At 40.1% G+C, this 18,796-nt stretch overlaps 1 protein-coding gene across 8 annotated transcripts in view; it reads right to left on the reverse strand.

Annotated features, from left to right (window-relative positions):
* ADAM22 (ADAM metallopeptidase domain 22) overlaps positions 1-18,796 on the reverse strand; it is a 368,503-nt gene that overhangs the window by 66,919 nt on the left and 282,788 nt on the right. For all 8 annotated transcript variants that reach the window (XM_089666234.1, XM_089666238.1, XM_089666236.1 and 5 more), the window contains exons 18-24: positions 16,702-16,782; positions 15,372-15,422; positions 14,458-14,521; positions 12,964-13,069; positions 7,864-7,980; positions 5,362-5,527; positions 2,601-2,709 (exon numbers count right to left, since the gene is read on the reverse strand). In XM_089666234.1, the coding sequence (XP_089522360.1) occupies positions 2,601-2,709; positions 5,362-5,527; positions 7,864-7,980; positions 12,964-13,069; positions 14,458-14,521; positions 15,372-15,422; positions 16,702-16,782 (694 nt within the window). The remainder of the gene's footprint in view (positions 1-2,600; positions 2,710-5,361; positions 5,528-7,863; positions 7,981-12,963; positions 13,070-14,457; positions 14,522-15,371; positions 15,423-16,701; positions 16,783-18,796) is intronic.

Below are 18,796 nucleotides of genomic sequence, written 5' to 3' on the forward strand. Positions count from 1 at the left end.
TAGCATAATTATTTTGCATCTCAACAGACTAAAGACAGTTCACTTAGGAATTGATTGCAATTCATTGTTTTCTTTGTAAAGATTCTTCAGTTGAGTTTACGATGAAAAATACTCTTAAAACCAAACAGAAAGTGATTTCTTTTTAGTTCATGGTAAAGTAGTAAAGGGTTAAAAGCCCTGTTGGTTTATTTTTGCTGTCTGTATCCTCTTGGAGAGATTTCCCTTTATTTTCTGTCCTGAAGATGCAAGTGAAACGGTAAAGAAATAACTCCAAAGTAATATAAATTCCCAATTGTCACTGGTCGTCACTGAAAGATTTACCTTCTGGAGACAATGTTAATGTTTTAGATTTCCCATAACTGTCAATCTCAGTGATAATAGTCTTCAGGACAAACAGAGGAGGTGGATCTACTCAGAAGGGACACAGACACAAAAATAAAAACTTGACAGGGGTTCTCACAGTACCCAACTCTATCTGAAACAAAAAGTGTTTTGGCTATAAATGAGCTTAATTTTTTTTGGTTAGTTTCCATGCTTCTCTGAAACCAATTTCCTGTTGGGTGAAAAAAAGTGCTCGTTTCCAGTCTGGGAATTTTCTCAGCACAGAACTGCCAGAACTGTCCAACCTCACCTGTGTTAGGCCCCTTTCAGATGGTGCGGACCCGCCAACAAGTCTGTTTGCTCAGCGGAGAATCTCTCCACTTATCCCAGCTGAGCAAGTGGATGACAGGACTGCTGCAGAGCGGACACAGACACAGCCTGCTTTTTCCTATGGGGCGGTCGGATGGAAAGGATTGCCTGTCTGTTTTGACCCGACTGTCATCTGCTCCGATCTGATCTGCCAGATAGATGGATCCCCATCCCTCTGTTTTTGGTGTACAAGATCAGATCGGATGCCAGCGGGTGTCAGCGGACACTTGTCTGCTGACACCTGCCAGTCCATAGAGGTCTATAGATGGTCCGATCGGGTCCGCCTGAAAAACGAACAGGCAGACCGATCGAACCGTCAGTGTGAAAGGTGCCTTAGAGAGACAAGTCAACAATAAGGGATACACATAGGTAGGGTTTTTGCTACACTGACCAACAAACTCTGCACAGTGTGCTATGACAGCAAGCAGAAATAAAATTAAAGGCAGACCACATACAGTACGTTGCCTTTCATTTACAATATTTTCATTTACATTAAACACACTTTTTAGGTATTATAGAATGAATAGGTCCATCTATATATGGAGCACACCTATTTTATCTGCAACAGTTGACCCCCTCCTCTAAAAGGAAAAAGGCAATAATTCACCTAAATTCCAACTTTCCAGCTAGTTTCACTCACCTTTCCGCTTGCACCCCAACAAATTTGCTTGCCTGGTTATTTTGGTCAAAGCACAGACACAACAAAAGAATCTCTCCTCGACCCACTTGAAATCACTGTGGCCTGCTGATTGGCTGCTCAAACCATCTGGGGTTGATTTACTAAAACTGGAGAGTGCAAAATCTGGTGCAGCTCTGCATAGAAACCAATCAGCTTTCAGGTTTTATTGTCAAAGCTTGAAACTTGAATTGAACAAGCTGAAGTTATAAGCCGATTGGCTACCATGTACACCTACAGCAGATTCTGATCTTTTTGGTTTTAGTAGATCACCCCCTCAGTATTGCACCTTTGGAGGTAAGGGAAAGAGTCACATGTGTCTCATACCCACCTGGAAGAACTGAGCATTTCAGGTATACACCGGGCAGCTGAACAAAGTAGCGGGGAAACTTACAGGAAGTGCATGGGCATAAACAAACCACAGGTTCACTTTACGGGAACCAAAGGTTGAAAGGACATATGGTGTTATTATCCAGTATAGGACTACTACTGGATTGATGACCGCATCCTTTACACAGAATATTTCCCTTTTCAGGCTAAGGTTTTAAAATATTCAGTAAACTATAGTATAGTATATTATCAATAAACAAAATTAGAGGGTAACAATTACAAAAGGAAAACAAAGAAATAATGAAACCGGTTGACATGAAATTAAAGCGGAGTTCCAGTCTTTTTTTTTCCCTACAAAACACCCCCACGTGGTCGCAGCTTATATAATACATTCCGACATATATATTAAATGTAGTAACACTACCATCGTGTGGGCATCTGAAGTCTGCTCGTAACTCCTTCTGGGATATGGTGCTGCTGGCTACTCAGCATGCAGCTCCTGATCCTATGCATGCGCAGTGTGTGCAAAGCGTAGTGCAGTCATCTCCACTTATTTCCACCTGGCATCATGTCATTTCAGGTTCCAAAATAACACAATGCTAGAATCGGAGGCTTCCATTGACTTAACATGTGATAAGAGTCATCAATCCCAGGAGCCAACGGGCCGCTGGATATGACCTACCTTGCAGCAGTGAGGTACAGCGGAAGTGGACCAGTTTAATAGACAAAAAAGGTAATATGCTTTGAAATGAAAAAAAAAAGCCCCAACATTACTGGCACTGCGATCAGCAACTCGGAGGGCACAACATCAAAAATTGCTGGAACTCTGCTTTAAATGCGTACAAGGGTAGACTCGGAAACATAAATGTACCCTGCAGTAGGGCATTAGAACAGACATACTAACCATCATCAATTACATCAGGCTTGGAAGTGCTTTTATATGGGAAAAATGTGCTGCAGTCCTCCCCGATATAGTACTTGTCGCAGATACACTTCACTTCATTGCTACAGATCTGCAAATTACAACAGAAGTGTTTTTAATATCAACGTTTGACAATTCGAATAATGTGAAAATTCAGCTAAAACTTTACGCCCTGGGAGGTAACTACAATTACTTCCTCAGGCCACAATGCAGTCAGGTCTATATATATTATATCATATTATATTGTCATAAATATAGCGTATGTCTAGTCCGGGTGTCGGCAACCCGCGGCTCCAGAGCCGCATGCGGCTCTTTTTCATCTTTGCTGCGGCTCCGGAGCACACTGCCCACCAGGTGACAGGCAATAGGGTTTCAGTGGTCGGCAAGCCGCGGATCGCAAGCCACATGCGGCTCTTCTGTGTGCCGGGCGCCCGCTCCCCTCCCTCCTCTCGGGCGGCCGCCTCAAAAGTCAGGACTCTTTTAATCCGGCCCGCAGAGTGTGGAACATTGGCTGTCAGGATGTAGGCGGGGCAGCCAGGATGTAGGCGGGGCAGCGTGACGAACTCCTCTCCTCTCACAGTCCGCCCTGAAGACCGGGACACAGCGCGGGAACACAGCGAGAGGAACGCGCGGAGCAAAGGTAAGTGAATTGAGACAATATGGGGAATGAATTACTATAGGGGGGATGATTTACTATATGGGGAATGAATTACTATAGGGGGGATGAATTACTATATGGGGGATGAATTACTATATGGGGGATGAATTACTATATGAGGGATGAATTACTATAGGGGGGATGTATTACTATATGGGGGATGAATTACTATATGAGGGATGAATTACTATATGGGGGATGTATTACTATATGGGGGATGAATTACTATAGGGGGGATGAATTACTATGGGGGATGAATTACTATATGGGGGATGAATTACTATATGGGGGATGAATTACTATGGGGGATGAATTACTATATGGGGGATGAATTACTATATGGGGGATGAATTACTATATGAGGGATGAATTACTATATGGGGGATGTATTACTATGGGGGATGAATTACTATGGGGGATGAATTACTATGGGGGATGAATTACTATAGGGGGGATGAATTACTATATGGGGGATGAATTACTATAGGGGGGATGAATTACTATATGGGGGATGAATTACTATGGGGGATGAATTACTATAGGGGGGATGAATTACTATAGAGGGGATGAATTACTATAGGGGGGATGAATTACTATATGGGGGATGAATTACTATAGGGGGGATGAATTACTATAGGGGGGATGAATTACTATAGGGGGGATGAATTACTATATGAGGGATGAATTACTATATGGGGGATGAATTACTATATGAGGGATGAATTACTATATGGGGGATGTATTACTATGGGGGATGAATTACTATGGGGGATGAATTACTATAGGGGGGATGAATTACTATATGGGGGATGAATTACTATAGGGGGGATGAATTACTATATGGGGGATGAATTACTATGGGGGATGAATTACTATAGGGGGGATGAATTACTATAGAGGGGATGAATTACTATAGGGGGGATGAATTACTATATGGGGGATGAATTACTATAGGGGGGATGAATTACTATAGGGGGGATGAATTACTATATGAGGGATGAATTACTATATGAGGGATGAATTACTATATGGGGGATGAATTACTATATGGGGGATGAATTACTATGGGGGATGAATTACTATAGGGGGGATGAATTACTATAGAGGGGATGAATTACTATAGGGGGGATGAATTACTATAGGGGGGATGAATTACTATATGGGGGATGAATTACTATAGGGGGGATGAATTACTATATGAGGGATGAATTACTATATGGGGGATGAATTACTATATGGGGGATGAATTACTATGGGGGATGAATTACTATATGGGGGATGAATTACTATATGGGGGATGAATTACTATATGGGGGATGAATTACTATGGGGGATGAATTACTATGGGGGATGAATTACTATATGGGGGATGAATTACTATGGGGGATGAATTACTATATGGGGGATGAATTACTATATGGGGGATGAATTACTATGGGGGATGAATTACTATATGGGGGATGAATTACTATATGGGGGATGAAGCTAACTGCACGATCCTGTATATAGCATTAAGGTAAGAAACAATATATGCAGTGTCGGATTTGTTTTAAATGTTGCAATGGTTTTGCGGCTCCCAGTCTTTTTTTTCCCTTCGGAAACGGGTCCAAGTGGCTCTTTATGTCTTAAAAGTTGCAGACCCCTGGTCTAGTCGAAACCTTTCCTTTTTTTGGATGAAGTACCTAATGGTTAAAACCCCAAATAGTTTTCTGTTTTGCTGTCTCCTTTGGGAGCTTTCCCTTCACTTCCTGCTATACAGACACAATAGGAAGCAATATTTTTCAAAGTCAGAGCTGTTAGTAGATATTTCCTGTGTTCCTATTGAACGGACAAATGTAACATTTTGGGTTTCCCATCACTTTCTCTTCCGGTTTTGGTTAGTGGTACACATTAACAACACCTATCACTGCACTTTAAACACACAAAACAACAAACAGACCATGAAAGGCCCATCATTGCTCTGTTATTCATCTCTACACTTTATCTCTACACATTTTCTTCCAGACTAAAGAGTTTAGAATCACCCCTTGTAAGGACTGGGCTTTGTACAGCTAACTGATGACTTACTTTGACGTATCCACTTACCCCATTTCCAGAACAAATCTTGTTTGTGCTGCCCATGCATGAGCTGAAATTGAAAGGATCAATAGGAAGACATCTGTGATCCAGACACATCATTCCTTCTCCACATGGAGTGCCATCTTCCACGTATCCCAGATCACTTTCCTCATCCAGTTTCACATAGCCACCGCTGAAAAGGTAATGCACAATAAACCAGTATTTACCATTAGTAAGTGGCCTTTATTACTGTTCTTGTTTAATTATGTTAAGGCTTCCTAAAGTGAATTCAACACTTCGTCCAAACACAGCAAATCAACAGGTTCTTCTGCTAGCCCTCTTCCCCTATCAACTGATACCAACTTTCTCTGTGACACCCCACCACTGCCTTGTTTGCCTCCTGGAGCCCTGAGACAAAAGCCTAGTACACACCATCAGAAAATCATACAAAAAAATACCGCTTTCGAAGCAATCGTATGGTAATCTGATCGTAAGTACACTGCTTTCATCTGAAATTATTCTAAGGGACAAGCACGAACATTTTTCTCATACGATACCAGATCGTACGATTTTAGTTTCATCAGTACAATTTTCATCTGAAAATACACTACAAATACAATGCAATAGAATACATCACTTTTAAATGTTTATTCTGTCGAATTTTCATAACTTTAGTAACCTCTTCATTTTCGATATTAGGCTAGCATGCAAAAAAAAAATGAACGATAATTTGTCCGATATTCTCATCGTGTGTACAGGGCTTAAATCCCAAGTAAACTCCATGTTGGCCAGTGTCAGAGCTTGCAAAAAGATTCATAACAATGTCCTCTCCCTAAGTAACAGGGTTCGGGAGAAAGTACCGGTTATGTAAGAGGGCTCCAACAGATGAACACAGCCGTGGGGCAGCACGGTGAAGGTATATAACATTAGGTGGTAGTGGTGTGGGGGGGTTAGCGTGTACTATTAGGAGTATGTGTTACTTTGCCCTCAAAGGGCATAGAGACAGATTTGTTTTAAGTTTAAAACAATCACGTTACTTGCCAATACTGGGCTGAGTACAGTGGCCCCAAAAAGGGCATATATAATAAAAAATGTTGTTTTCAATTCCAAAGTAACAAAAAACATATGGAGTCATATATTACAGCATATCAAAATATTTCCATGAGGACATCATCCCAATCACATTAAATAAGAAACAATAAAAGTAAATAATGAGACTTCAAATATGCACATCAGGAATTATTAACTGACCAGAAAAAAAAATTTTGTCAGCTAGAATATGTGCTTTTATCGAACACAAAACCAATATAATTACAAGAATAAAAAGGATCTTCTCTAAAATACAGCAACACAAAAAATGAAAGTGAAAGCGTCACATTCAGCTGACGCGTTTCACAGTTTATGTGCTTTTTCAGTAATGAAGGCACACATTCAGACAAACCATAATAGTAAATTCAGATCCATCTACAGAGAAAAACAATCATATTACAATAACTATATACAAGTTATACAATATCTAACTGTCCACCACACTCAATTAAAAGAGGAAAAAAAAGCCACATTCAGGATCTGTATGTCTGCACATTCTTACCTAAAAACAACATAACCAGAGGTGCATATTTCCAGTCCTGTACTCTTATTGTTTCTAATTTTGTTATCAATTCCCTCAAAGTTTAACATACAGATTAGTTGAATTTACTCCATGCATACTATATTTTTGTGTATTTTGTGTGTAAAAGAGAAAATTATCCTTAGGTAAATAATGATCACTGTTGAAATAACTCACATAACTTAGAGAAATTACCCCAAAGTTAGTAAAACCAGCATTTCTGGAAGGGTTCGCCTTATTGGCTAGACCTAGGCCCCCCCACCACATATACTCTCACAAAAGCAAAACACAGAGTTCGCTTATCTGTCACCCAGAAGCTCCCCTGTGTGAAGTCCAGGAACCTGTGGCAGTGGACAGTGGCAGTTAGTTTCTCAACACAGAAGGAGGTTCCTAGACTGGTGCTAACCCCTGCCACTGGCCACAACCAGAGGCTCCTGGACTTTGCATGGAGGAGTTTCTGGGCCACAGAGAAGCGATCTCTACATTTTGCATTTGTAAGAGACTTTTATTAAATGCTTTAACCTTTTCAGCAAAGTAATTTGATAAAAAGATTGGTGCACTTTATCTGTAGACAAGTGCTTTAAAAACAGAATAAAGCTGGCCATGCACTATACAATTTCCCCATCCACACTATACAGCATGGATGGTTGATTTTTTTCCTGCCGGCTTCTGTATTCTGACACTCATCACCCATGGCTGGCAGAACACCCAAACAGTGACTGCATATGATTGGATGCAGCTACTTTTTGGCCAACAATTGTCTGCCCAGCTCCTTCGATCAAAGGTTGTTGGGTGAAAGGATGCCAACAGGGCCACCCATGGCATGAATTTCAGTTGGCTCATCAGGAATTGGCTGAAATTCGCTCTGTGTATGGCCAGCTTAGAGTGAGGGGTGATACCAAACTATATCGATCATTCACCTGCAGTTTAAAAGCTTTCCTTGATGCGAGAGAGAGGCTGATGTTAGAGATTCCAGCTCACCCAGCCTTGGCACACTTGAAGTGTCGGTACACAACAGATAACCACACAGGACATCCCTGTAAAGACATTTTAGAGAGATTATAGTATTCTCTTTATTATAAACCCAACCTCCATAATGTAGAAAATTGTAAAATCATATAACTTTTTGCAAAGTTCATAAACAGACACTTGCATAATGAAGACTGATTGCTTGCACTTGCTCACAAGTCAGTGTAATTTCCAGGCTGCCTCTGTGTATGTAGCTATGAAATACAAAGGTAGGGTAAGAGTAGTCTGCATTATTAGGCGGGTATGTGTAATAGACTAACAACAGTAATTAAACTTCTTACTTACAAGAGTAGTGGCATTTCAGCTTTTGCCACAGTAGTTCACAGGTGCCACATCACTTAAAGGATTTTACAGGGATTTTACAGAGATTTTTACAGAGATTTTACTAGAAATCTATTCTAGTATTGGATAGCGTAGGGCAAGGGTAGGCAACCTGAGCACTGCAGCTGTTGTGGAAGTACAAGTCCAATGAGGCATTCAAGACTGACAGCCACAGGGCCTGACTCCCAGAGATGGAGGTATGATGTTACACAGTTATATGGTAAATTTGAATAAAGACAATAGTCCATTCCGTTCAACCTGTCTGGATGTGTGTGTACTCAGTTGTCAAAAACACAGATTCTGAGTGTATATTGTATTCACTAAGATACCCATCTAAACGTTTTTTTGAAATTATCAATACTTCCCACTAACACCACTGATTGTGGAAGTGAGTTCCACATCCTTACCACCCTAGCAGTGAAAAACCCTCTGTCGCAAACGCGCGCCCCAGAGACTGACGCAGTCTGCCATTTTGTTAAGAGTAGCCATGTTATTCCCTCATTCTCCTTACCCATCCCTTCCTGAGAGGCACAGTGACAGATGTGTGTGTGTACTGGTTATGGGTCACTGATCGGCCAAGGGATCTCTAGCTAGGTGCCGAGCTGTCTGTGAAAGCTGTATCCTTTCTCACCTAGGAAGAGATAGGACCAGCTTTCCCAAGAGAGCTGGAGTCTCACTGGCCAAAGTACCTCTGTAATTTCACGCTTCGTGAAAAGATAGTGGAGCCTTCCCCATGATTTGAAAGGGATTCTGAGCTAATAAACCTAGCTCAGCGTAGGTGAGAGAATGAGATGACCACTTCTCAAATCCATTTTTCCCCTATGTCTCATATCTTGGAATATGAGAGACCTACATAAAAACTGGACATCTCATCGGATGGACGATGCGCAGGCGAACAGTTTGATCTGTCACTCGCCTTATCTCGGGTGCACGGGAAGGCAGAAAAATAGATTTCGCGAACCGTGTAGCATACAATTTCATAATTCATATCTAAATAATCACCAGGCTTGTCTGCATAATAATATACCCGTGGGTGGACTGTCGCTTGTGCAGATGGGAAGTTATGGACCAGAATATGAATTATGAAAGATGTTGGCTCCAGTCTAGGGTTCCGCCTGACGATCCCTCCCTAAACAGGGGATTGGTCTTTAACTTCAGAACCACCCTCTGCTGGGAAACTTTAAAGCAGGTTGCCAAGCCTAAGAGTAGCGAGTTGAAGCATTCTCCCAATTTTCCATCGTAACACAGGGAGATCAAAGCACCCATCTACTCTAAAACTTGGATCTGCTATCCCAAGGCTTAATGGCAAGTAACTTAACCCTTTAACTTCTCCCTGTTATCTCTTTGCTGTGCTGTGTTGTTTTCTATACATGTGTATATATATATATACACAGTTGTGTTCAAAATAATAGCAGTCAGACATCACTAACCTGATCAATCACTGTTTTTGGTAGAAATTATATTTCTACATGGCAAATAATACATGTTCAAAATAATAGCAGTGTGGAGTTCTATTAGTGAGGTCATTCATTCTTTGAAAAACAGGTGGCAATTATTGCCCTTATTTAAGGAAGGAAGGCAGCAAATGTTGTACATGCTGGTTACAGTGCATTTCTCTCTGAAATTCTGAGGAAAATGGGTCCAGACATTGTTCAGAAGAACAGCGTACCTTGATTACAAAGTTGATTGGAGAGGGGAAAACATATAAAGAAGTGCAGAAAATGATAGGCTGCTCAGCTAAAATGATCGCAAATGCTTTAAAATGGCAACCAAAACCTGAAAGACGTGGAAGAAAGCGAAAAACTACCATTCGAATGGATAGAAGAATAGCCAAAATGGCAAGGACTCCGCCAACAATCAGCTCCAGGAAGATCAAAGAAGGTGTAAAGTTCCCTGTGAGGACTGTTACAATTAGAAGACGCCTATGTGAGGCCAAGCTATCTGCAAGAAGCCCCCGCAAAGTCCCACTGTTGAAAAAAAGACATGCTGAAGAGGTTACAATTTGCCAAAGAGCACGTTGACTGGCCTAAAAAGAAATGGCGCAACATTTTGTGGACTGATGAAAGTAAGATTGTTCTTTTTGGGTCTAGTGGCCGGAGACAGTTTTTCAGACGACCCCCAAACACTGAATTCAAGCCACAGTACACTGTGAAGACAGTGAAGCATGGCGGTGCAAGCATCATGATATGGGGATGTTTCTCATACTATGGTGTTGGGCCTATTTATCGCATACCAGGGATCATGGATCAGTTTGAATACATCAGAATACTTGAAGAGGTCATGCTTCCTTATGCCGAAGAGGAAATGCCCTTGAAATGGGTGTTCCAACAAGACAACGACCCCAAACACACCAGTAAACGTGCAACATCTTGGTTCCAGACCAACAAGATTAACGTTATGGAGTGGCCAGCCCAATCCCCGGATCTTAATCCAATAGAAAACTTGTGGGGTGACATCAAAAATGCAGTTTCTGAGGCAAAACCAAGAAATAGAGAAGAACTGTGGAATGTAGTCCAATCATCCTGGGCTGAAATACCTGTTCACAGGTGCCAGAAGTTGGGTGACTCCATGCAACACAGATGTACAGCAGTTCTCAGAAACAGTGCTTATACAACAAAATATTCATTAAGTGATTCAAAGGAAAGCAAAATCTTCAAACATTTTTCAGTTTATATAGTGAATGTTTGAGTTTGTAAAGAAGAATACAAACACTGCTATTTTTTTGAACAGCCTAATATTCACTTTTCTTCAATTTTTTTTAGAGGAACAACACAAATTTGATGTATTTTTCTTCATGTTTTGATTTGGCATAGAATGTGTCGTGTTCCCAATGCATTTTGTGTATGGAAATAAAAGCTATTAGAAGGATTTTGAGCTTTATTCAATTTTTTCAACACACTGCTATTATTTTGAACACAGCTGTATATATATCTTAGTTATATCTTCTCTGTAAATATTTTTATTGCACCTGTTTGACCCTTTTAGTAATAAATGTTTCTTTCTGAAAGTGTTGAACTGTTTCTATAGCTCTTAATTGCAATTTACGAATTCCTGCCTTTAAAGAGACGCTACTGTTTGTGTTAACCCTCTGTATAACAGGCCTGTATTATGACCGGGTTATGCAGTCGATTATATCAACCATTATAGTGTTATAGCGGAACGCCGAGTTTCCTCTTTCTCTGATTAAAAAGGAGGTGGTGGCAGTGTGAAGGGGTTAATTGCGTAATTAACCTGACCCAGTAACAATCGATTCAGGCTGCTGGCACATTGATCGGTATCCATTAGCTGGAAAATCGTTGTGCAGGGTGCAGCTGGGTGTGGCATTGTTACGCACGTCACATCGTGGTTTTAGGTAGGCTAGCCCTTCGGTCACGAGTTTTGGTGAGAAGGTCTGGGGTCTGACGCTGCCATCATGACACCCTCTACGCAGTTTGAGGCGAAACCACTTCTCCTTCAATTCTATTGAGTAGCCCCGTGTCTTCTTATACTCTCTGGGACAGAATAGTTTATTCCTTATGGCCCCTATTAACTTGTTGCCCTTCTCTGTACTCTTTCCAGCACATCCTTCCTGAGGACTGGACAACCAGAACTGTTATTTGAAGTTTCATCATAGCTGGAGTGCCGAGATTGCCTACCCCTGGAGTAGGGGGTGGTTAAAATCCCTCAGTTTTTTTTTTCTTTTGGGGCTAGCTGTCCCAATTGCAAGATTTCTCCTTACCACCTGTGTTAGTGACAACTGTACAAATTCTGGATGGTTTTTTTTCTGTCACTTTTTGTCTTGGTAATAGTGATCACCAGTACATACAAAGAGCGTCAATTTCCTCAGTGGAAATACAGAGCAATAAAATCCTGAGAGGGGTTTTATCCCTTTCCTACGCTATCCAATACTTAAAAATGTTTTGGTTAAGTTAAACTTGGCACAATGGTCCTCCTTAAAGCTCCTTATCTAAATACAAGAGCCATGTGCATTCCAACCTAAACCTTGGTGCCCTTTGCGTATTTATTCCAGATCTTTGCAACTATAACTCAGCATGAAAACTCCTGTACTTTACCTCTGTACAAAAATATCCTGTAATAAAGACTACTCTCTTTCCTTATTCAAGGTGACTGGTCTTGTCTCCGCCCCCTCCTTCAGTTTTCCGCAGGGAGCCAGTAGTTGATAGGCTTGTTGGGTCCCTCCCACACCTCCACTCTCTGAACATACTATGTACAGCACAGTGATGCTGTCACTGCTGATTTACAAGTTAATAATGGGGTTTGCAAAGTCAATTGGTGTACATAAAGTGGATTTATATTCTTTAGGTCTGTTGATGAATATACAGTATTTCAATGTAGGTTTTTGTGCAATGAGTTCACCTTTAAAATGTAACAGACCAAAATTTTCCTATTTACGTTTTTAAAATAATATTTTTAGCACTCTGTGTTTCTGTGTGATTTCCCCTCACTTTTTGAGCAGTCAGGGAAACAGGAAAGGAGACAGAATCTCCCCAACAGACAGCAATAAAAACCTGATGGAGGATCTAACTCATACTGTATCTAAAACTAAACAAAAATCATAGCTGGAGTTACATTTGAAGTTAACTGTTAGAGTATAGACTCACTGTAGGCATAAGCACACTGTTACATGGGATTCAGTAAAATTGAGCAAAATCACAAGAAACACTTCTTACTGTTTGCTGCACTGTATGTAGGTGTCTTTATTCTTCCCACAATTGCCTTTTTCAGTTCCTTCAATGTTCAGCTTCTCATAGCAATATCTGTCTGCAGCTGTCACTTCTGGAAGACATAGTAAATTTAAATGGCTGATAACAGCTTCTGGATACAGTAAAGTGATGTACAGTAACTGATAAAAGAACAGTTTTTAAAAACTGGTGCAAACAATAGTGCTGATACCTATGGGAACAAAACAGTATTCATCTTTTATCTTTATCAGCAGTCAAGAATATTTTAATACAAAGAAGATAAAGACAAAAAAACTAAGTGATAAGTAAGGGAAACTTGCAAATTATATTTAAAGGTATTTTTCACTTTTTTTTTGTACAGAGGACAACGGTATAAATTAAGGAAAATAAAGATGCTCCTTAAGGAGTAACTCCACTTTTGTTGAGAAGAAAAAACATTCCTCTCTGGGTGATCTACTGTATATACATTGCAGGGATTTTAACAAACTTTGTTACAGGTCCTACCTTTTGTTATTCTATAGAAATAGCTGTTGGTTTGTCTGTGTCCGTGAGTAAATCTGTATGGGAGCGGTTTTATAATTATGAGCTGCTGCACCTGCAGGGCTCTAATGAGGAAATTGGCAGGAGCTGCATCCCTTTAGACGTGATTTCTCTTTGGGAATATCTTACCAAATATTATATTATTGCTGCAACGGATGCCCAAAATCTGACTTTTATCTTAGTGCAGACTTCTGGGAAAATCAGTCAGCCAATCACTAAAGTAGGAAATTTTGTCTTTTTTTTGGGGGGTGGAGTCTGTACACTGTACAGCATTTGTGTACAGAACACCTCCAGGTAGCCATATTGCATTGCATTTTACAGAAGATTACAGTGGCTGCAGATTGAAAAGGAAAGGTAATTTTTAATAACATTCATTTACAATATGGGCAGCACAGTGGCTAAGTGGTTAGCACTTCCGCCTGGCAGCACTAGGGTCGCCGGTTTGAATCCCAACCACGACACCACCTGCCTGGAGTTTGCATGTTCTCCATGTGCCTGTGTGGGTTTCCTCCGGGTACTCCGGTTTCCACCGACACTCCAAAGACATGCTGGTAAGTTAATTGGTTCCTGTCTAAATTGGCCCTAGTATGTGTATGTATGAATGTGAGTTAGGGACCTTAGATTGTACGCCCCTTGAGGGTTAGGGACTGATGTGAATGTACAATATATATGTAAAAGCGCTGTGTAAATTGACGGCGCTGAAATAAATAAATAAATATGGTTTGAGTTGCAAAGGTATAAGCTATATTATTTTTTCATTTGATAATTTTTTTTTCTCACAAAAGTGGAGTTACCCTTTAAACTAAATCTATAATAACAATAGTAGTCGTTCTCAAAAAATGCATTTTATCTGGAAAATTTCTAGATATTTCATTATTACTGTTATGTTGTCAAGATTAATATAACCATTTAATGACTAGTAATAATATTCCATATACTTACTGTCACCCCAGATATACTTGCACTGTCTGTCTCTAGTTTTACACCTTCCTCCAAAGCAAAGGCCCTAAAATGGTAAGAGATGAGAGCAGGATGCAGAGAGTAAATTAGTAACACAGGGTAAGGGACAGGGAAACCAAGAAAAGAGAAAGAAAAAGCAGGCAGAGGCAAAGGGAAGGAAACAGAATGGGAGCGGGGAAAGACAAGGCAAAAAAAAGAAGAAACAGGGGAATGGGTAGGAGAGAGGAGGTAAGGAAGGAGAGGGGAAGGCAGAGGAAAGGATGAGAGAAGAGTAAGAAAGGAGTGCAGAGGGAAGAGGCAGTAAGAGGATAAAAGAAAGGGAGGGCAGAAGAAAAGAAGGGTTGGAGAGGAAAGGATAGGGCAGACAAAGAGTGTAGAAGCAAAGAGAGAGTATAAGAGAAGGGAAGGATGGGAAATGAAGAGGAGAGATAAGAGAGGGGATGACAGAGGAAAGTATGAGGGAAAGGGAGATGAAGAAGACATGGGGGGGAAGAGATGAGGAAGAGGGAAAAGGAGGGGAAGAGCAGAAACATACATTTTTTAACCTCTTTGCGCCGGCGCCTCCTGACCCTTTAAGAGTTTCAGAAGCTGGGAGGCGGGCGGGGTTTTAGGGTTATGTGACTGCCATGATTTGCCGTCGTGGCGCTCACATGATCGGAAAAGGTCCCAATCAAAAGGGGAGATCTGGACCTTTCCAGGAGTCGCGGACATATATGCTGGGAGCACGCAGGGTGCGTGCTCTCAGCACATATGTATTTTCAAATATGCGGCCGCTCGGCGTCAAGGCCCAGACGCCAAGAGGCCGCATATTTGCGTACAATCGGCATCAAGGGGTTAAACATCAGGCTAAGAGTTGTTGTAAAGTGTTTTTTTATGGAAAGTTATATATACATTACCTCCTTTTCTTCACATGGATACCCATCCAATTTATGTATATTTGAAGGACACTAAAAGAAAAGTAAAACAAGCCTTTATGAATAACACATTGGAATTCATATTCAAACATGTTCTAAGGAAGAATGGCCTGTATTGTCTGTATTGCCCATAAGATTTGTTTTCCAGCTTTGGTCTAGAAATACAAAAAAGGAAGCCATTACTTGCTGTGAGCAATACATATTGTTCTTTCAGCAATGCGTAATTATGAGTCTCACAGTGGGGCTTATTCAGTGTATAGTGCCAGAAGCAAAGTTCATTCCCCATATTAGGAAATTTGAAAATTCTAGGCTCCTGTCGAAATCTTTTACTAAGTGGAAGGCTCTGCTGTAATCACATGATCGGTCCCAGAGGTGTATTAGGAAACATTGCACAGTGTTGCTTAGTAGCGACTCAAAGTACCGAAGCCACTAAATCAGCATGTCAGCCGAAACCAGTGACATTTTAGAATGAAAGGGTAAGCACAATATATGGGAAAAAGATTTTATACACTTGAACATCACACTTATATAAGTTCGGTGGACATCCAATTCCAAAAAGATGGGCATAATTTGGTTTTGTCCCCATTACGGTGATATCTGCCTCTACCCTTCCAAAAAGGCTTTATGCAACACTTTGGAGTGTGTTTGTAAGAATTTTTGCCCATTTAGCCAAAATACCATTTGTGATGTCAGGTAGTTGAAGTATTAGGCGAGAAGAACTGTCCCGCATTCAGCATTTCAATTTATCTCAAAGGTATTCAGTAGGTTTGAGGCCAGGACTTTGTACAGGCCATTCAAGTTGATCCAAACCATAATCATCAAACTATGTCTTTATGAAGCTGGCTTTCCCAAAACTGTGACCACAAAGTTGGAAGCACAAAATTGTCTAAAATAGCTTTGTATATTGTAACACTAACAATATAGAAACAATTGAGTATAATCATTTGGAGGGTTATCCACATACTCTTAGCCATATAGCGGTAGATTTACTAAAACTAGAGCACACAGAATCTGGTGCAGCTGTGCATGGCAGCCAATCAGCTTCTAACTTCAGCTTGTTTAATTAAGCTTTAACAATAAATTATGGAAGCTGATTGGTTTCTCTGCAGAGCTGCCCCATCCGCACCATGCAGTTTTAGTAAATAACATTAATAGTGTAGATGTGATGGACAGGTGCCACAAGTATTTGACCATACAGTGTATTTATCCAAGTGCAGGAATTTAAAGTAGAAGAAATGATTTACTGGCCTAAGTGTGCTGGAAATAAACCAAAACCAATTTATTTAAAAGAAAGCAAAAATGTTCCTATTACCTGGCTGGAATTTCCAGTACACATTTCTGGGATATCGCAGTCATTCACTGCTTCCCTGCATAACATTCCTTTAGGATTGAGCTTCAAAGAGAAATTGGGTTACATATTGAAAAAGGTACAAGAAAAGCATGGCTCATTAATTTGTACCAGGCACTAATACAAATGAAAGTTGCCACTGCACAGATGAAATCAATATTTGGCCCGATAATTTATTAGCAAATACTGACAAATAGAACAGGATTAAATATAGTCCTAGCAATTAAATTAGCAGTGATTCCTAAAATATAATTCTAGACATAAAACTAGGCACAAGGACCGATATTCTCTAATAAGAAATAAAATACAATGGTATTGGTAAGTTGAGCCCGGTCCCACAATCCTCTTCTTTCTAGACTTCTAATGACGAAGCAGATCTATATTGCCAACACAATATTGAAATGCTAAACAGCAACTCTAGGAAACAAGTAAAAATGCTGACGATATGAAGATACAGTTGAGGAAGTCATAACATCAATATAAAGTTTGAACTGGCTAGAACTAGTGAGATTTTTGCTGTTGTTTTGGGGCTTTTAAAACATGGAATGGAGGTCCAGTTATAATCATGTTACTCACATGTCAACTGACATATCAAGTCGACTTTTGCACTTTGATCTCAGGTTTACAGAATCCTATTTTATTTTCTTATTTTTAAAGTTACATTTCAATCACAAAGGCTAAACCTACACCCAGGCTCATTCTAAGCCTATTCTATCTAACCCTGTAAAGAAAAGATTATTATTATTATACAGGATTTATATAGTGCCAATAGTTTACGCAGTGCTTTACAACATAAGGCCAGACTGTACAGTTACAATACAATTTAATACAGGAGGGATCAGAGGGCCCTGCTCATTACAGCTTACAATCTAAGGGAGGGTCAAGAGACACAAAAGGTATTAACTGTGGGGGATCTGTGTACTTACCTATTCTGAAGCTGCTCTGCTCCAGTTCCAGGATCAGCTGTCAGCAGTGGCTTTTGTGTAGATCACCGGTGTCAAACTGGCAGCCCTCTAGCTGTTGCCAAACTACAAGTTCCATGAGGCATTGCAAGATTGACAATTACAAGCATAACTCCCAAAGGCAGAGGCATGATGGGACTTGTAGTTTCGCAACAGTTGGAGGACCGCCGATTTGACACCCCTGGACTGTAGATGAAGAGCAGCTGACAACAGATACAAAAATTAGCACTCACTTCCTCTACCAGAACCCCAATAAGTTACTTAACATTCCTTCCCCTGAAGTACAAAAATAATAATAGTAAGCAAACTTAAATTAATAAACAAAAATATAAATGTAAAGTCCCATACACCTAAAGTCCAAAATAAAGTCCAAAAATAAAGTCCAAAAATAGCCAAAAAAAAAAAAAAAAACCCCAAAAAAATTCTTGCAAGTGATTTCCCAATAGATCTTTCTCCCCGAATCAGATAGGTGGTATACTCCAGAGAATCTTCAAATACCTCAAAGAAAAAGATCTCAACATAGTATATTACACCAAACATTTATTATTTTAATATTTGGGGTAATATACTATGTTGAGATATTTTTCTTTGAGGTTTTTGAAGATTCTCTGGAGTATACCACCTGATTCGGGGAGAAAGATCTATTGGGAAATCACTTGCAAGAATTTTTTTTTTGTTTTTTTTTTTTGGGTTATTTTTGGACTTTATTTTTGGACTTTATTTTGGACTTTAGGTGTATGGGACTTTATATTTATATTTTTGTTTATTTATTTATTTAAGTTTGCTTACTATTATTATTAGCTGACAACAGATGCCCCATAATAAGTCTAGTGACGTCCTTTCCCAGGCATTTCCAGCCACTCTCAGCAATCTGTCCTCTGCACAGAAACCGCCACTGGAGACCAGACTAGAGTGGCTTAAGAATAGGTAAGTATACGGATATAAGGATTTAGTTACACGGTTAGATAGAATAGGGTTAGAATAGAGATGGGAGTAGGATTAGCCTTAGTTAGATTGTGACTGGAATTCTACTTTATTTTTTATCACTTTCCATAGCCAAATCATTTAGTTCCCATACCCCAAAGGGATGTGGATAT

The sequence above is a fragment of the Staurois parvus genome, unplaced genomic scaffold (assembly GCF_062004578.1).
Source record: "Staurois parvus isolate SC_StPar_1 unplaced genomic scaffold, SC_StPar_1.0 ptg000051l, whole genome shotgun sequence".
In the NCBI taxonomy this organism is placed as follows: Eukaryota; Metazoa; Chordata; class Amphibia; order Anura; family Ranidae; genus Staurois; species Staurois parvus.